The 12269-nt window shown below is 50.4% G+C and overlaps 1 protein-coding gene across 4 annotated transcripts in view; it reads left to right on the top strand.

Annotated features, from left to right (window-relative positions):
- Tktl1 (transketolase like 1) overlaps positions 1-10682 on the top strand; it is a 22206-nt gene extending 11524 nt beyond the window's left edge. For all 4 annotated transcript variants that reach the window (XM_004645093.2, XM_023705370.1, XM_023705369.1 and 1 more), the window contains 7 exons: positions 624-788; positions 4432-4588; positions 6115-6245; positions 8008-8091; positions 9495-9591; positions 9744-9863; positions 10350-10682. In XM_004645093.2, coding sequence (XP_004645150.2) covers positions 624-788; positions 4432-4588; positions 6115-6245; positions 8008-8091; positions 9495-9591; positions 9744-9863; positions 10350-10528 — 933 coding nt within the window. In that variant the 3' untranslated portion in view covers positions 10529-10682. The remainder of the gene's footprint in view (positions 1-623; positions 789-4431; positions 4589-6114; positions 6246-8007; positions 8092-9494; positions 9592-9743; positions 9864-10349) is intronic.
- The last annotated feature ends 1587 nt before the right edge of the window (positions 10683-12269 follow it).

Below are 12269 nucleotides of genomic sequence, written 5' to 3'. Positions count from 1 at the left end.
AAATAAATAAATAAATAAATAATAAAAATTTAAAAAGAATCACATGGCTGGGTGCAGTGGCAAGTGCCTGCAATCCCAGCTGTTTAGGAAGCTGAGGCAGGAGAAGGGAAAGTTTGGGCCCAGCAACCTTCTGTCACAAAAGGCCTAGAGATGTAGCTCAGTGTGAAGACGGGGTTTAATCCCCAGAACCACGAAGAAAAAAAATAGTATTTCTATCTGGATGGGACACAGAGAGAGACAAATGTTTCAAATAAAACACTATCTGTGAATTTTAGACAATAGATCAATGAGTGTAGCAAAGTTCTTTGAAAAATACAATGAACTGTTAATGTCTGAAATCTGTTAAGTTGTGGAGTACTTTTCTGCTTGGGAAATGGGCCTTACAAGTATGTGAACTGAAAAAAAGCACAATTTGAGAGAAGTGAGTCCCACATCACCCACGTGTGAGACGGCATTTTGAGAAATTGATCCTGAGCTTTGCACAGTTTTATAATTGTCTCACAATCCATGTTTATGATGCTAAGGAAGATTACTGTTAAACGATAAATTTAATTTCTTCAAGAAGGATAACATAACTGTCTTCTAAGTATATTCCAAGAAACTCTGCCACTTGACCCTTCTAGATGTCTACTCGCAAAGCCTGTGGTCTGGCTCTGGCTAAGCTGGGCTATGAGAATGACAGAGTCATTGTGCTGGATAGTGACACCAAGAACTACACCTTCTCTGAGATATTCAAGAAGGAGCATCCCGAGCGTTTCATTGAGTGCTTTGTTGCCGAACAAAATATGGTAAGTGTCCACGGAAGCCTCTTGGGCCTTCTCAGTGACCACCAGGATTCCTGGGACCCAGAAGCCCTCTTGCATGGCAGTGTTTCCTTCCGGAGGGCCTCCAGGCAAACAGGGATCAAGGAGCCAGAAGCAGGGTGGTGGCTTCCAGGTTTGCTGACTGCAAGGATGTGGTGGGCGGCCAGGGAACCGTGTCCAGGGAGCAGCAGGCTAGAGCCTGAGTACCCCGTCCAGCCAAGAGCTAGGCAGTGCTATAGCCACAGCAGTGTTTCTCCCTCCCCACTGGAGCATGGGGCCTGATGCAGACAGGCATCCGTTACACTAAGTGGGGCCTCAAGAATATGAATAGTTAGAAGCCAAGTGTGACAGTGCATGCCCATAATCCCTGCCACTCAGGATTGCAAGTTGAAGGGTGGCCTGGGCAACTTAGCAAGACCTTGTCTGAAAATAAAAAAATAAAAAGCACTGGGTTTCTAGCTCAGTGGTTGAGCATCCCTGGGTCTCAATAAGGTGTCTTCTTGTTAATTTTTTTTTAAATTTTATTTATTTATGTGTGTGTGGCCAGCTCAGCCCACCAGGGGGCGGGGCTGGCTGGTATGTGGTGCTGGGGGATTGAACCGCAGTCCCTGTGCTTTGCTAAGCTTGTTCTAAATAGGTGCTTTAGACCACTGAGCCATCTCACCAGCCCCATTGTTGTTAATTTTGAATAAAATTCAGTCCATAACTTTGTGGATGGATTCTCATCAGAAAGCTTGCTCCTACTTCCCTGGTCCTCCAGCCAGCAGTCATGTACTGTGCATGCTGGTACTGGAAGGAACCAGTACAGAAGAGGCCAGCAGGTGGTGTGGAGCTACAAGTGGCTGTAAAAGACGCTAGGGGTGAGGAGGGACAGCTTGCCAGGAGAGTAATAGCCAGGCTGCCTCCAGGGACTCACTGGTGTACAGACCCAGGCAGGCAGTGGTGCTCCCAGTGGAGACTTGATGAGCCTGATGCTTAGGGAGTGGAGGGAAGGAAGGCTACCAGGTGGTGAAAGCAGCATTTTCAGGGACTGAATCACAGCCTTACAGCTCACCTGCAGTTTGCTGACTGTCCACAGGAGGGCGAGCAGGAGGGCTTCCGGCAGACCTGGCCTTGAGAACCAGGCAACACATGGCATGGTAAAGGGGGAAGATGGGCCACATCAAGAACAAGAGCCAGAAGCATGCCAGGGGCCAGACATCACCCACTGAGCACCAGCAGTGAGTGGTGTGGCTTGGACAAGTCTGGCAAGAAATAGACTCAGTGGGTACTGTTGGGAGCTCCAGGTTTGCTTCCAAACCACTAAGTGCCCTCTTCTAAGACACACATGACTTTGCCTATTTATTTATTTACTTATTTATTTTTGGTACAGGGTCTTGCTAGGCTATTCAGACTTGTAGTGATCCTCCTGTCTCAGCCCAACCAGGGCCAGCACAGCATGTGGTATCAGGGATCAATTTTGGGACCTTGTGCTACAGTCTCCCTTGTGTTGCTCAGGCTGGACTTGAACTGGCTCAATTGATCCTCTTGCCTGAGCCTCCTGAGTAGCTGGGACCACAGGCCCACAATACCATGCTTGGTCTAACATCTGAATTTTTAATCACAAATTCAGAGTTTTAATATTTTAAACTAATAAATGATCCCAAAATGGCTATAAGACAGCTCTCCTTTATCAGAAATTAAATCCCTTTTTCTTCTAGAGCTACTTCTATTCCATTTCCCCAGTATGTATGAAAGGTTTTTTTTTATTATCTTGCCCTTTTTCTACAATAAAAATAATACATGTAAATTGATAACTTTTTTAAATTTTATAAATGTAAGAATGTCATTATTTTACAATGTATTAACAGTTATAGCAAATGTATACTATCCATTTATGGTAACTTTATATATATATATATATATATATATATATATATATATATGTTTTCACTACAAAACAGTCCTCCATTTACATCCCCCTTCCTTGCTTTGCTTTGTCAGAGATGGGTGTGATAACATTTTAAATTTTCCTTAAAACCAGGCTGGAGAGATAGCTCAGTAGAATAAGTGCTTGCCTAACAAGTGCACGGTCCTGAATTCAATCCCCAGTACCACTAAAAAATTTTTTTCCTTAAAACCCTAGCCCAAAAAAAAAAAAAAAAAAACCCTAGCCCTCTGAGCATTAGAATTTTTTACTGGGAGGACTGGGGAGATAGCTCAGCAGCATAAATGCCTGCCCAAAGCACAAGGTTCTGAGTTTGACCCCAGTACCAAAAAAAAGAATTTTTCTTTGGGATTGGGCCGTGGTTATTAGTTTATATGCATCAGTAAATAAGTACATTTGTAATTTTAAAGAGGTGAGATTGAGAACAAATTCTATTTTTAATTTTAATGATATAAGAACAGAGAGTTCTGTTACAGGAATGTCAGAGTTGTAGCCAGATATAATAACACATGTCTGTAGTTCCAGCTACTTGGGAGACAGAGACCAAGGGACTGATTACAGCACCACCTTGGGCAACTTACAGAGATTTTGTCTCAACAGAAAAAGCAATTTGTAAAAATTAAGTCAATAGTTGGAGTAGCTTTTCTTTGAGTTTTGCTAAGAGCAGTGGAAGCCCCCGGGGCTATCATGTGATCATTTCAGCCCTTCACTTGCTCAGTGCCGCATGGCCATTCCAGGCGTGAGTTGCACCTCGAGCTGGAGCTTTACACTCCAACTGGCACCCCTGGTGGGTGCAGCCAGGCTGCTGGAGGGCTCGGTAGGGAGACAGCAGGCATGGTGGCCACGGGCCCGTCTCTGCGGGTGAATGTAGGAACTGGCTGCCACCCGGGAAGCATCTTCTTGGCTTTGAAGCCAGTGACAAGCACATGCCCTGGAAAGGTCTCGTTTACTCGCAGAAGTGTTCATTCATGCCCTAGCTTAAAGGCTGCTCTGGAGTCCCTGGGAAGGGAAGGAGTGTCCACGGGAGCCTTTTATGTCTTCTTGGTGACCACTGAGAAGGCAAGGAATGATGAGATCACAAAGCAGGGGTCCTGTGAAGGTCAGGACAATTTCGAGCCAGGTATGGCTTCCCAGAACCTGCAGCATGATATATAGCTGCCCCAGGAGGCTACAGTATGTGCCTCAGAAAGAGTGACTTGTGCTGTGTGCTCATGAGAACCTAAGGAGACACTGAAAACCCAGGTCGGGTTACTGGGCATTGGGGTGGGATGGCAGTGTGCATGGAATAGGCTCAGAGTGAGTGAGGCAGGGGCTGGTGACATTAGGGAAGTCCCATGCACAGATGTGACACAGCAGAGGGTTAGGAAGGCAATGGTGTGTTAAGTAGAGCCAGAGTGATCCAAGAAAAGGGGAGACAGACTGGGGAGTCATTGCACAGCTGGTGACCTCATCAGGGATTTAAGAGGACAGAAGTTGGGATTACAAGTGACGTGACAGGCCCAGGTGGGTAGGGACAAAGTGGATAGGGCTGCTGGAAACACCCATGCCCTAGGAAATGTGAGGCGAGGAAGGTTCTAGGAGCAGAGGAATAAGGAAAAAGGCCAAGACTGCAGAGCATTTGGGTGTGAGCAGAGTGTAGGGATTGTGGGGATCATGGCCACTGGGGGCCAGAGAGGCTGACTGGTGCTCTTTGTGTTGCAGGTGAGCGTGGCACTGGGCTGTGCCATGCGCGGCCGAACCATCGCTTTTGCCAGCACCTTTGCTGCCTATATGAGCCGGGCATACGATCAGATCCGTGTGGGTGCCATCTGTGGAGTCAACATTCGCCTCATTGGCTCCCACTGTGGGGTGTCCGTGGGTATGAATTGGGAATGTATTATCTCAGTGCAGAGGAGGGTGCGCATGTCATGGCTCTCAGGGTCCTCTCACAAGTGGAACTTCTTGGAGTGCCTTTACAGAAAGCCATGTCCTGTTTGAAATGTTATAGATGCTCTGGGTAACCTTTTCCCCGTTGGTGTTGTGTAAAAGAGTGACTCAACTCTTGGAGAGACAGCTGTCCTGAGCGCCATGTGCTGGATGTGAATAGGGATGACACAGCCCCAGCATGCATTTCCACCCTCTTCACAGTGGCATTCTGACTGGGGTTAGCAGGGGGGTGGGCTGTGGGAGCCCCGGAGGAAGATGATGCGGGGAAGCAGGCTGGGAAACACGTGGTCCCATGAGCAGTGACATGCTAGGGAGAGCTGGGAGAACACAGGAAGACATGAGTGACCAGAGGGAACATGGAGGAGGAAGAGGAAGTATAGGCAGCAGATAGAGGGTTCAGAGCTGCACGCCAATTATGTCTCCAGTACCTCTCTCTAGCCAGAGGGGAGGGAGCCCTGTAAAGCTCAGCCAGCTGGTGTGAGTATGTGGAATGGGTCACCTTGGTACTCGATGGCTGGCATTTGCTGCTAGAATGTGGGGCCACCCCCAGGGGAGCCATGTACATGGTACTGGGAGAATGATACTAGATGACAGGGTTCTGGGTAGAGCTGGGTTCACAGCCAGATTGGTAATGTAGCAGGCACAGGGAGAATTTCATGGAGCCAGGACAGAGCAGAGAGCCACGGCAGCTGAGGCACAGCTGCATGTCAGGGTGGGCAGCAGAGCACACAAGGATCCTCAGCATCAGCCATGGGGAGCAGTGGCTGCAGGTGGAACCAAGGCAGTGTGTTTGGTGACAGCCCCCGCGCCCACCCTGCAGTGCTTGTGCTTTCCCTTTCCACAGTGCTGTGGCCAGAAATGTCTCTCCCCATGCCAAGGGACCCTTAGTCAAAACAACAGCCCCTCAGGTGTCCCAGAGTTGTGTGATGTTCAGCTACTGGGACAGCCAGGAAAGTGAGCCAGATACCTCCCACTCAAAAACACGTCTCGCCAGGCAGTACAAGGCACTACACCATGTACTTGTGACCCCAGCTACTCTAGAGGCTGAGGCAAGAGGGTTGCAAGTTTAAAGCCATCCTGATCAACTTAGCAAAACACTATCTCAATATTAAAATTTCAAAAGGGCTAGGAGTAAAGCTCAGTGGTAGAGCACCACTGGGTTCCATATCCAGTGCCCCAAAATGATTGAAGAGCAAAGAGGGAAGGACAGAGCCTGAGGGGACCCTGCTATGAAGAGGACAAGGTCATAGACCTGGCACAGTGGGCAGTGGGTTCAGTCCACCATCACTCCAGGCAGGAGGCAGTGTGAAGTCCACTTGGACAGATCTTGGGTTGTAAAAGACTGACCCAGGGTGTTGGCCACAGCACAGTTCAGGGACTTCCCCAGAGACAGTGAAGGGCACAGGGGAGGTTCCAGGGGGCCATACTCACCTTTTCATTGGCCTGTGGCTGTTGCAGGTGAAGATGGACCCACCCAGATGGCCCTGGAGGACCTGGCCATGTTCCGTGCACTCCCTAACTGCATCATTTTCTACCCCAGTGATGCTGTCTCTACTGAGCACGCTGTTTACTTGGCAGCCAATAGCAAGGTATGTTTAGGGGACACTGGCTTAGACGTAGAATGTTTCTTAGCTCTGCTACATTTGCTACTGATTGGCTTTTCCCCTTTGTTTTTGTCTTTTTGAAACAGGGTCTCACAAGCAGTTCAGACTGGCCTTGAGCTCATTTTGTAGTTCAGGCTGGTCTTGAACTCTCAGCAATCCCCCTGCCTCATCCCTTGTGTTTTAACGTCAAAATAATATTTATTATAGAAAACCCAATGGTAGGACTCTTGGTTTTATTATTGTTTTCTGGTACCAGGGATTGAGCTACATCCCCTGCCTCAGCCTCCCAGAGTGCTAGGATTGCAGACCAGTGTCAGGATTCTAAAGAGAATGTAACCTTTACATTACAGCACAGGTGAATGTGCACATGAAGAAGACATTGGCATTGAGGAAGTCAAGTGGTGCACAAGGATGCTAAACTAGGCCTGGCCCTCTCAGTTACGGCTCAGGGCAAGACACAGTGCCCTGGGGGGGGGATCTCTGCAGGAAGAAAGGCACCTGTGAAGTCACAGGAGCAGGCTCCAGATTTAAACCTAAACTGTAAAGGATCAGCCAGTGGGGTCGCCACTTCTACACCCACCCTTTGAAGATCCCCCTGTCCCGAGTGCAGTGGTACACACCTATATGCCCCACTACTCGGGAGCCTATGGTGGCTGAATTGCTCAAGCCCAGGAGTTGCAGAAAGTGAGAGCCTGTCATTGCCCAAAAGAAAGTGGCACCCCAGTGAGTGTAACCAGGGTAGGAAAGCCACTGCCGCTGCAGCCACACCTCTTAAAATCCTGACAGTGTGAGAGTGGGTGACAAGGGAGTGCTACACACAGACCCCAGCTCCTCCAGACAGTTCAGAGGAGCCAGAGGCTGCATGAAGTGGAGGACCTTGGTAACACTGGCTCCTCTCCAGCCTGTGCTCTGCACACGCCCACCACCACCATACTCTGTACTTCCTTTTTGCTTCCTAGGTCTCATTTGGGTGGGGTTTGTGGCTCTGGGATGGAACTGCGGGCCTTGCTGTGCTAGGCACTTGCTCTACCACTGAGCCGCACCCAGCCCCTACCTGCCACATCTGGAAAGTTGTTGCCTGTCATCCACATCTAGAAAGGTCACAGGAAGTAGAACAAGACTGCCAGACATCAGAGAAGAGGTCGCTTCCTGGGGTGCAGAGGCCTAGAAAGAGGCACCAACAGGCAAACGTGAGCCAGAGGCCAGCCCAACAAGACCTGGGCAGGGATACGTGGCATGCGTCCCCACTGAGATGGGACTCAGCTGCAACGCTTAGCTGGGATGCACTTTCTGTGGCTCGGGCCAGCTCCTCACATGGGAGTGAGCAGAAGCACTTTCCTGATTGTCACTTTAGTTTCTAATACTCGTGTCACTTATGTTAACTGTTACTAAATGTGTGTGTGAGAGAGTTGGTAGTAATTCCAAAAGGGGTCCTCGCACGTCTGGATGAGTAGCCAGATGAGTAGCCAGTTTCTAAGAAGAAAGTTACCTTGTGGCAAAGATGACTCTCACACTACGTTTTGGACTCGTCCACAGGGGTCAGCACCCCTGCCTTGTGTTTAGGCTCTGTGGAGACAGAAACAGCAGTGTGGGAAGCCGGCTCTCCAGGAGTGGCCACTCTCCTGCTCCAGCCTTCGTGTTGCGGCGGCAAGGCTTTGTTCTAGTACTCTGCGCTTCCTACTTTATTATTTGGGAGTTTACTGGCTGCTTTTCTAAAGGCCTGTTCTGATTTGCATTTCTGCATTAGGGGGTATGCTACATTCGCACCAGCCAACCGGAAATTGAAGTTGTTTACGCCCCACAAGAGATTTTCAAGATTGGGCAGGCCAAGGTAGGGGCTGCTGTGCCATTGCTGTCTGCTGTCATTCATGCTAAATTTCACACTAGGTGCCCCCAGTCAACATGTCATCTTTTATTGGCTCTTGCTTTTAAAAAATCAATTGTGGCCTTCACCTGCTTTTCCCCAGGAATATTCCAATAATTTCAGCTTGATCTGCACTTCTCTCCTTTCCAAATAATCTCTTTGTGAGCTATTTATTCTGAGCCAGGGTCTCACTGAGTTGCTGCTAGCCTCTAACTTGTGATCCCCCCTAGCAGCAGGGATTACAGGCATGTTCCATCATGCCTGGCTTTTATTGGGCTCTTAATGTAATACCAACATGAGTATTACTACATCTGGAGCATCTTTGCTGTAATTAATCTCAACCTCAAACTAAACAAAATAATAGAAAGCAGTCCAAGTGAAGAACCTGGGTTGAGTCTACAGACCTAAGGCAGGGTGGAAAAGAACAGGCAGCATTGTGCCCACACACCTGCTGATGAAAGGCTGGCACCCAGCTGAGGACCCCATCCCTCCTGCTGTGCCTGCCCATGTCCCCTAAGAAGTCATGAAAAAGGTGCAGCACGGTCACCATGCAGTTTTCGCCCCTGCCTTTGCCTCGTCAAGGACAAGTTCCGTGCCCTGCTTTGATGGCATCTTACGTGAACTTGAAAGCGCCCCCGGTACTCTTCTTAAGTGCAACACGCTCACTGCAGCGCACTCTTGAAGCGTCCATAGGGAATCCCCACCTTGCTCCCGGGGGCTGGGCTGCTGCAGTCACAGCTTTGTACTCAGGACAGCCGTGTCTGCGATGTGAGTGGCTGAAGTTCAGCAGAAAGCATAAGCCGCCAGGCCACAGGGCTGCCCTAGCACTGCTGAAAAGAGTGGGGCAGTGCTTCCCTCGGTGTGAAATCCAGGTTCTTTGTGCTCTGTGCCCCTGCCTAAACCCAAAGCCACATCTCGAAGGGGTGCTTCAGTTGCATGCTCTGCACAGTTTTTCTATCTCTTTGGTCTTTGTTTTTTATTTTTGTTTTTGTTTTTGCAATAATTAGGCTTGAAGCCAGGGCCTTTGCATGAGCAACATCCCCACCCCTTTTTTTATTTTTGTATTTTTTGTGGTACCGGGGATTGAACTCAGGACCCTGCACTTGCCAGGCAAGCACTTACTTTACTGAGCTTTCTCCCCAGACCTATTTTTTAGTTTGAGACAGGGTCTCAGTTGCTTCAGCTGGGCTTGAACTTGCAATCCTCCTCCCTCAACCCTGCACACCTACATGCCTAGATTTTGCAGCACTGGCAGCTGGAAGCGAGGCCTTGTGCGTAGTGGACCATTAAAAAGTCATTGCGTTTTGGAGGGGGGACTGGGTCTTACTGCGATGGAACCACAATATTCTCTTTTGTTGCTGCTGCACCAGGTCATACGCTATAGTGACAAGGACAGAGTCACCATTATTGGAGCTGGAGTGACTCTGCATGAAGCCTTAACGGCTGCTGATGAGCTCTGCCGTCAAGGTTAGTGTGTCATGCATGGTGAGTGACTCCAGGAGCTGGAGACCTGTCCCCAATGGCCTTCCATTCCTTGTCCATGGGTCTTTCTCTGTGGGTGGTGCAGGTGCCACTGTTCTTTCCCCGGATCTGTCTCATATCCCTTGTTTGCTTTGCAGACATCTCTGTCCGCATCATCGACTTGTTCACCATTAAGCCCCTGGATGGCGACACCATCATCTCCAGTGCAAAAGCCACTGGTGGTCGGATCATCACGGTGGAGGATCACTACCCAGAAGGTAGGAACAGGTTAGGCTCTGGCAACCTGCCACCCGCGCTGGTTCCACTTGTAGTGTAGTCATCAGGGTGAGTCACTGACAGCAGAAGCGTGTGGCTCACTCAGCAGGGAGGGCTCATGAAGTCCTTGAAGTTCTGGCTGCTTCTGCTATCCATCTGATACCTCTAGGTATCGAGCAGAGTGCCAGGTAGGGCAGGCACCTTAGGGGATGGGCCACATGCCGCACCAGTGCAAGGGCCAGGGAGGACTGGAGAAGCCCCACAGAGGCCGCTGCTGCCATGGAGTCATCCCTGCTGTTGGGCTTGTAGAGTGCACAGTTCACACTGAGTGCCTGTCTGACACTTTTAGTGTTCTTAAGTACTTGGCATCAGGAGGAGTACAGCCTATGCTTGGAGTGGTGTAGGTCCAGGGGTAGGGGATGTACTTCCCTGGTCAGGCAGGCCAGCTCCAGTGTCCAGAATATCCAGATCTCAATGGCCCTCCGCAGGTGGCATTGGAGAAGCCGTGTGTGCTGCTGTCTCCTCAGAGCCTGACATCGTGGTTCGTCAGCTGGCCGTGCCGTTGATGGGTATGCCCCAGAGTGGGAGGCCCGGTGAGATGCTGAGCATGTTCGGCATCAGTGCCAGACACATCGTGGTGGCTGTGAAGCGCATTCTGTCACAGTGATGCCCCAGCCAGCATGCGCCACCTGTGCAAGTTGGCTCAGCTCCCAACTCTGCTCTCAGACATCCTACTTCACACCTTCCTTTGAACAGAGCTGTAGGCCCTTTTGTTAGTGTTTGTTACCAAGTTTTAAGTGAGCAATAAAGTTAACTGCATCAACGCCTGGCAGTGAGTTTCTGGTAAGACCAGAAGAGGGGGTGGAGGTTCTGTGGGTGCCATGTTGTTCTCACAGTGTGTGTGGCCTTCCTGTGTGACCCCTTGGATGACACACAGCTTCACTGTCAGGGTGACCCATGCTGCCAGCGGCCTTGTCCTGCAGAGGCACAGGAAGGCCCAGGCAACCTGTGTACACGTGAGGTGGAGCGTGCCAAGTGCCAGAACCTGGAAAGGGGGTGCCCCCACATACTGTGTGCCTAGCAGAGCCGTGAGACCACCTCGGGCCTTATGGGCGAGGCTGGGGGCCCAAAGTCCGAGAGCGCTTGGGATGAGTTGGTACTGGTTAGTGTTAGAAGACCCAGAGCCACACAGCTCCTCATCTGGGGTACCGACAAGGAGTTCCTCACACTTGCAGGGCCACACCCAGGAGCACAGCTGCCCTGCAGCCACTTTAGCACAGCAGTACCTGTTACTGTCACCCCTGGCCACCTCTGACCTATGTCCTGTTGATGGGTTTCCTCATGGGGTATTCTGTAAGATCACAGAACACAGTCCTCTGGCTGGTTTCACTGAGCATGGTGTTTGGGCTTCATCTTTTAGCCTACATCAGAATTGTAGTCCTTTTCCTGGCCATGGCTGGCTGGCCTGCATTGTACTTACCTGTTTATCTCTTGGTTCTGTTCTGTCTGTTGTGAATAATGAATGTTGTGCTAAACCTGACTCCTTCATATTTGTGTGTGGACAGAGCCTGACTTCTGCTCAGGTGCATGGCTGAGAACAGAGTGGCAGTGTGGTCATTGGTTGCCCTTTACAGTGTGTGAGGTGGCCAAGAGTGGCAGTGGCTCCCCTGGTAGCGGGACTCTAGCCTGCTGTACCCTCCATGGCAGCCTGCCCAGCCCTCAAGGCCTTCCTCCACCAAGGAAGGGACTGATTGTCCCTCGCCGCCCTGTGCCTGCCCAACTGGCCCGCCCTCTGCTGCAGCCACTCAGTGTACATGAGGCCTGCGCTATGTCACTCTGGTTTCTTCTGTCACTCACAGCAGAAAACTACAGCCAGCTGGCATCACATGCACACAAGGGCCACACCCTAGCAGCCACAAGCTCCTTCCACCTGGGCTTGTGCCACAGCCTTGTTATAGCTCGCGGTGCTACCCCAGACAGCTGCATGAGCAGTGGCGCAGGGGTACCCACAGTGAAATAACGACTGAGTGGGACATGAAGGCGTACACCTACATCAGGCTGGCCATAGACGCCAAGGGACAGAAGGAAGGCAAGCACAGCCAGGTCACCGCCACGGGCAAGGGTCATGCAGAGACAGGTCCAGTCCAGTCTCGGCACCCCTCCCACGTATCCTGGTTCTAGGGTTCTAGGTCATGCCCACGCACCGCATGCACTTTATTTTTATTGACCTCTTTAATTTTTTGAGACAGGCTCTTGCTATGTGGCCCACACTAACCTTGAACTCTCCAAAGCCCTCCCACCTCAGCCTCCCAAGTGCTGAGATGACAGGCGTGGACCACCCACATCTGACTTGGGCACACTTTAGCTACCCCCAGCCTGACAGGCAGGGATGGCAAGGACCTAGTGGG

Source organism: Octodon degus, unplaced genomic scaffold (genome assembly GCF_000260255.1).
Source record: "Octodon degus isolate 3935 unplaced genomic scaffold, OctDeg1.0 scaffold00218, whole genome shotgun sequence".
Classification (NCBI taxonomy): Eukaryota; Metazoa; Chordata; class Mammalia; order Rodentia; family Octodontidae; genus Octodon; species Octodon degus.
This window is presented reverse-complemented; position numbering and strand designations above follow the sequence as displayed.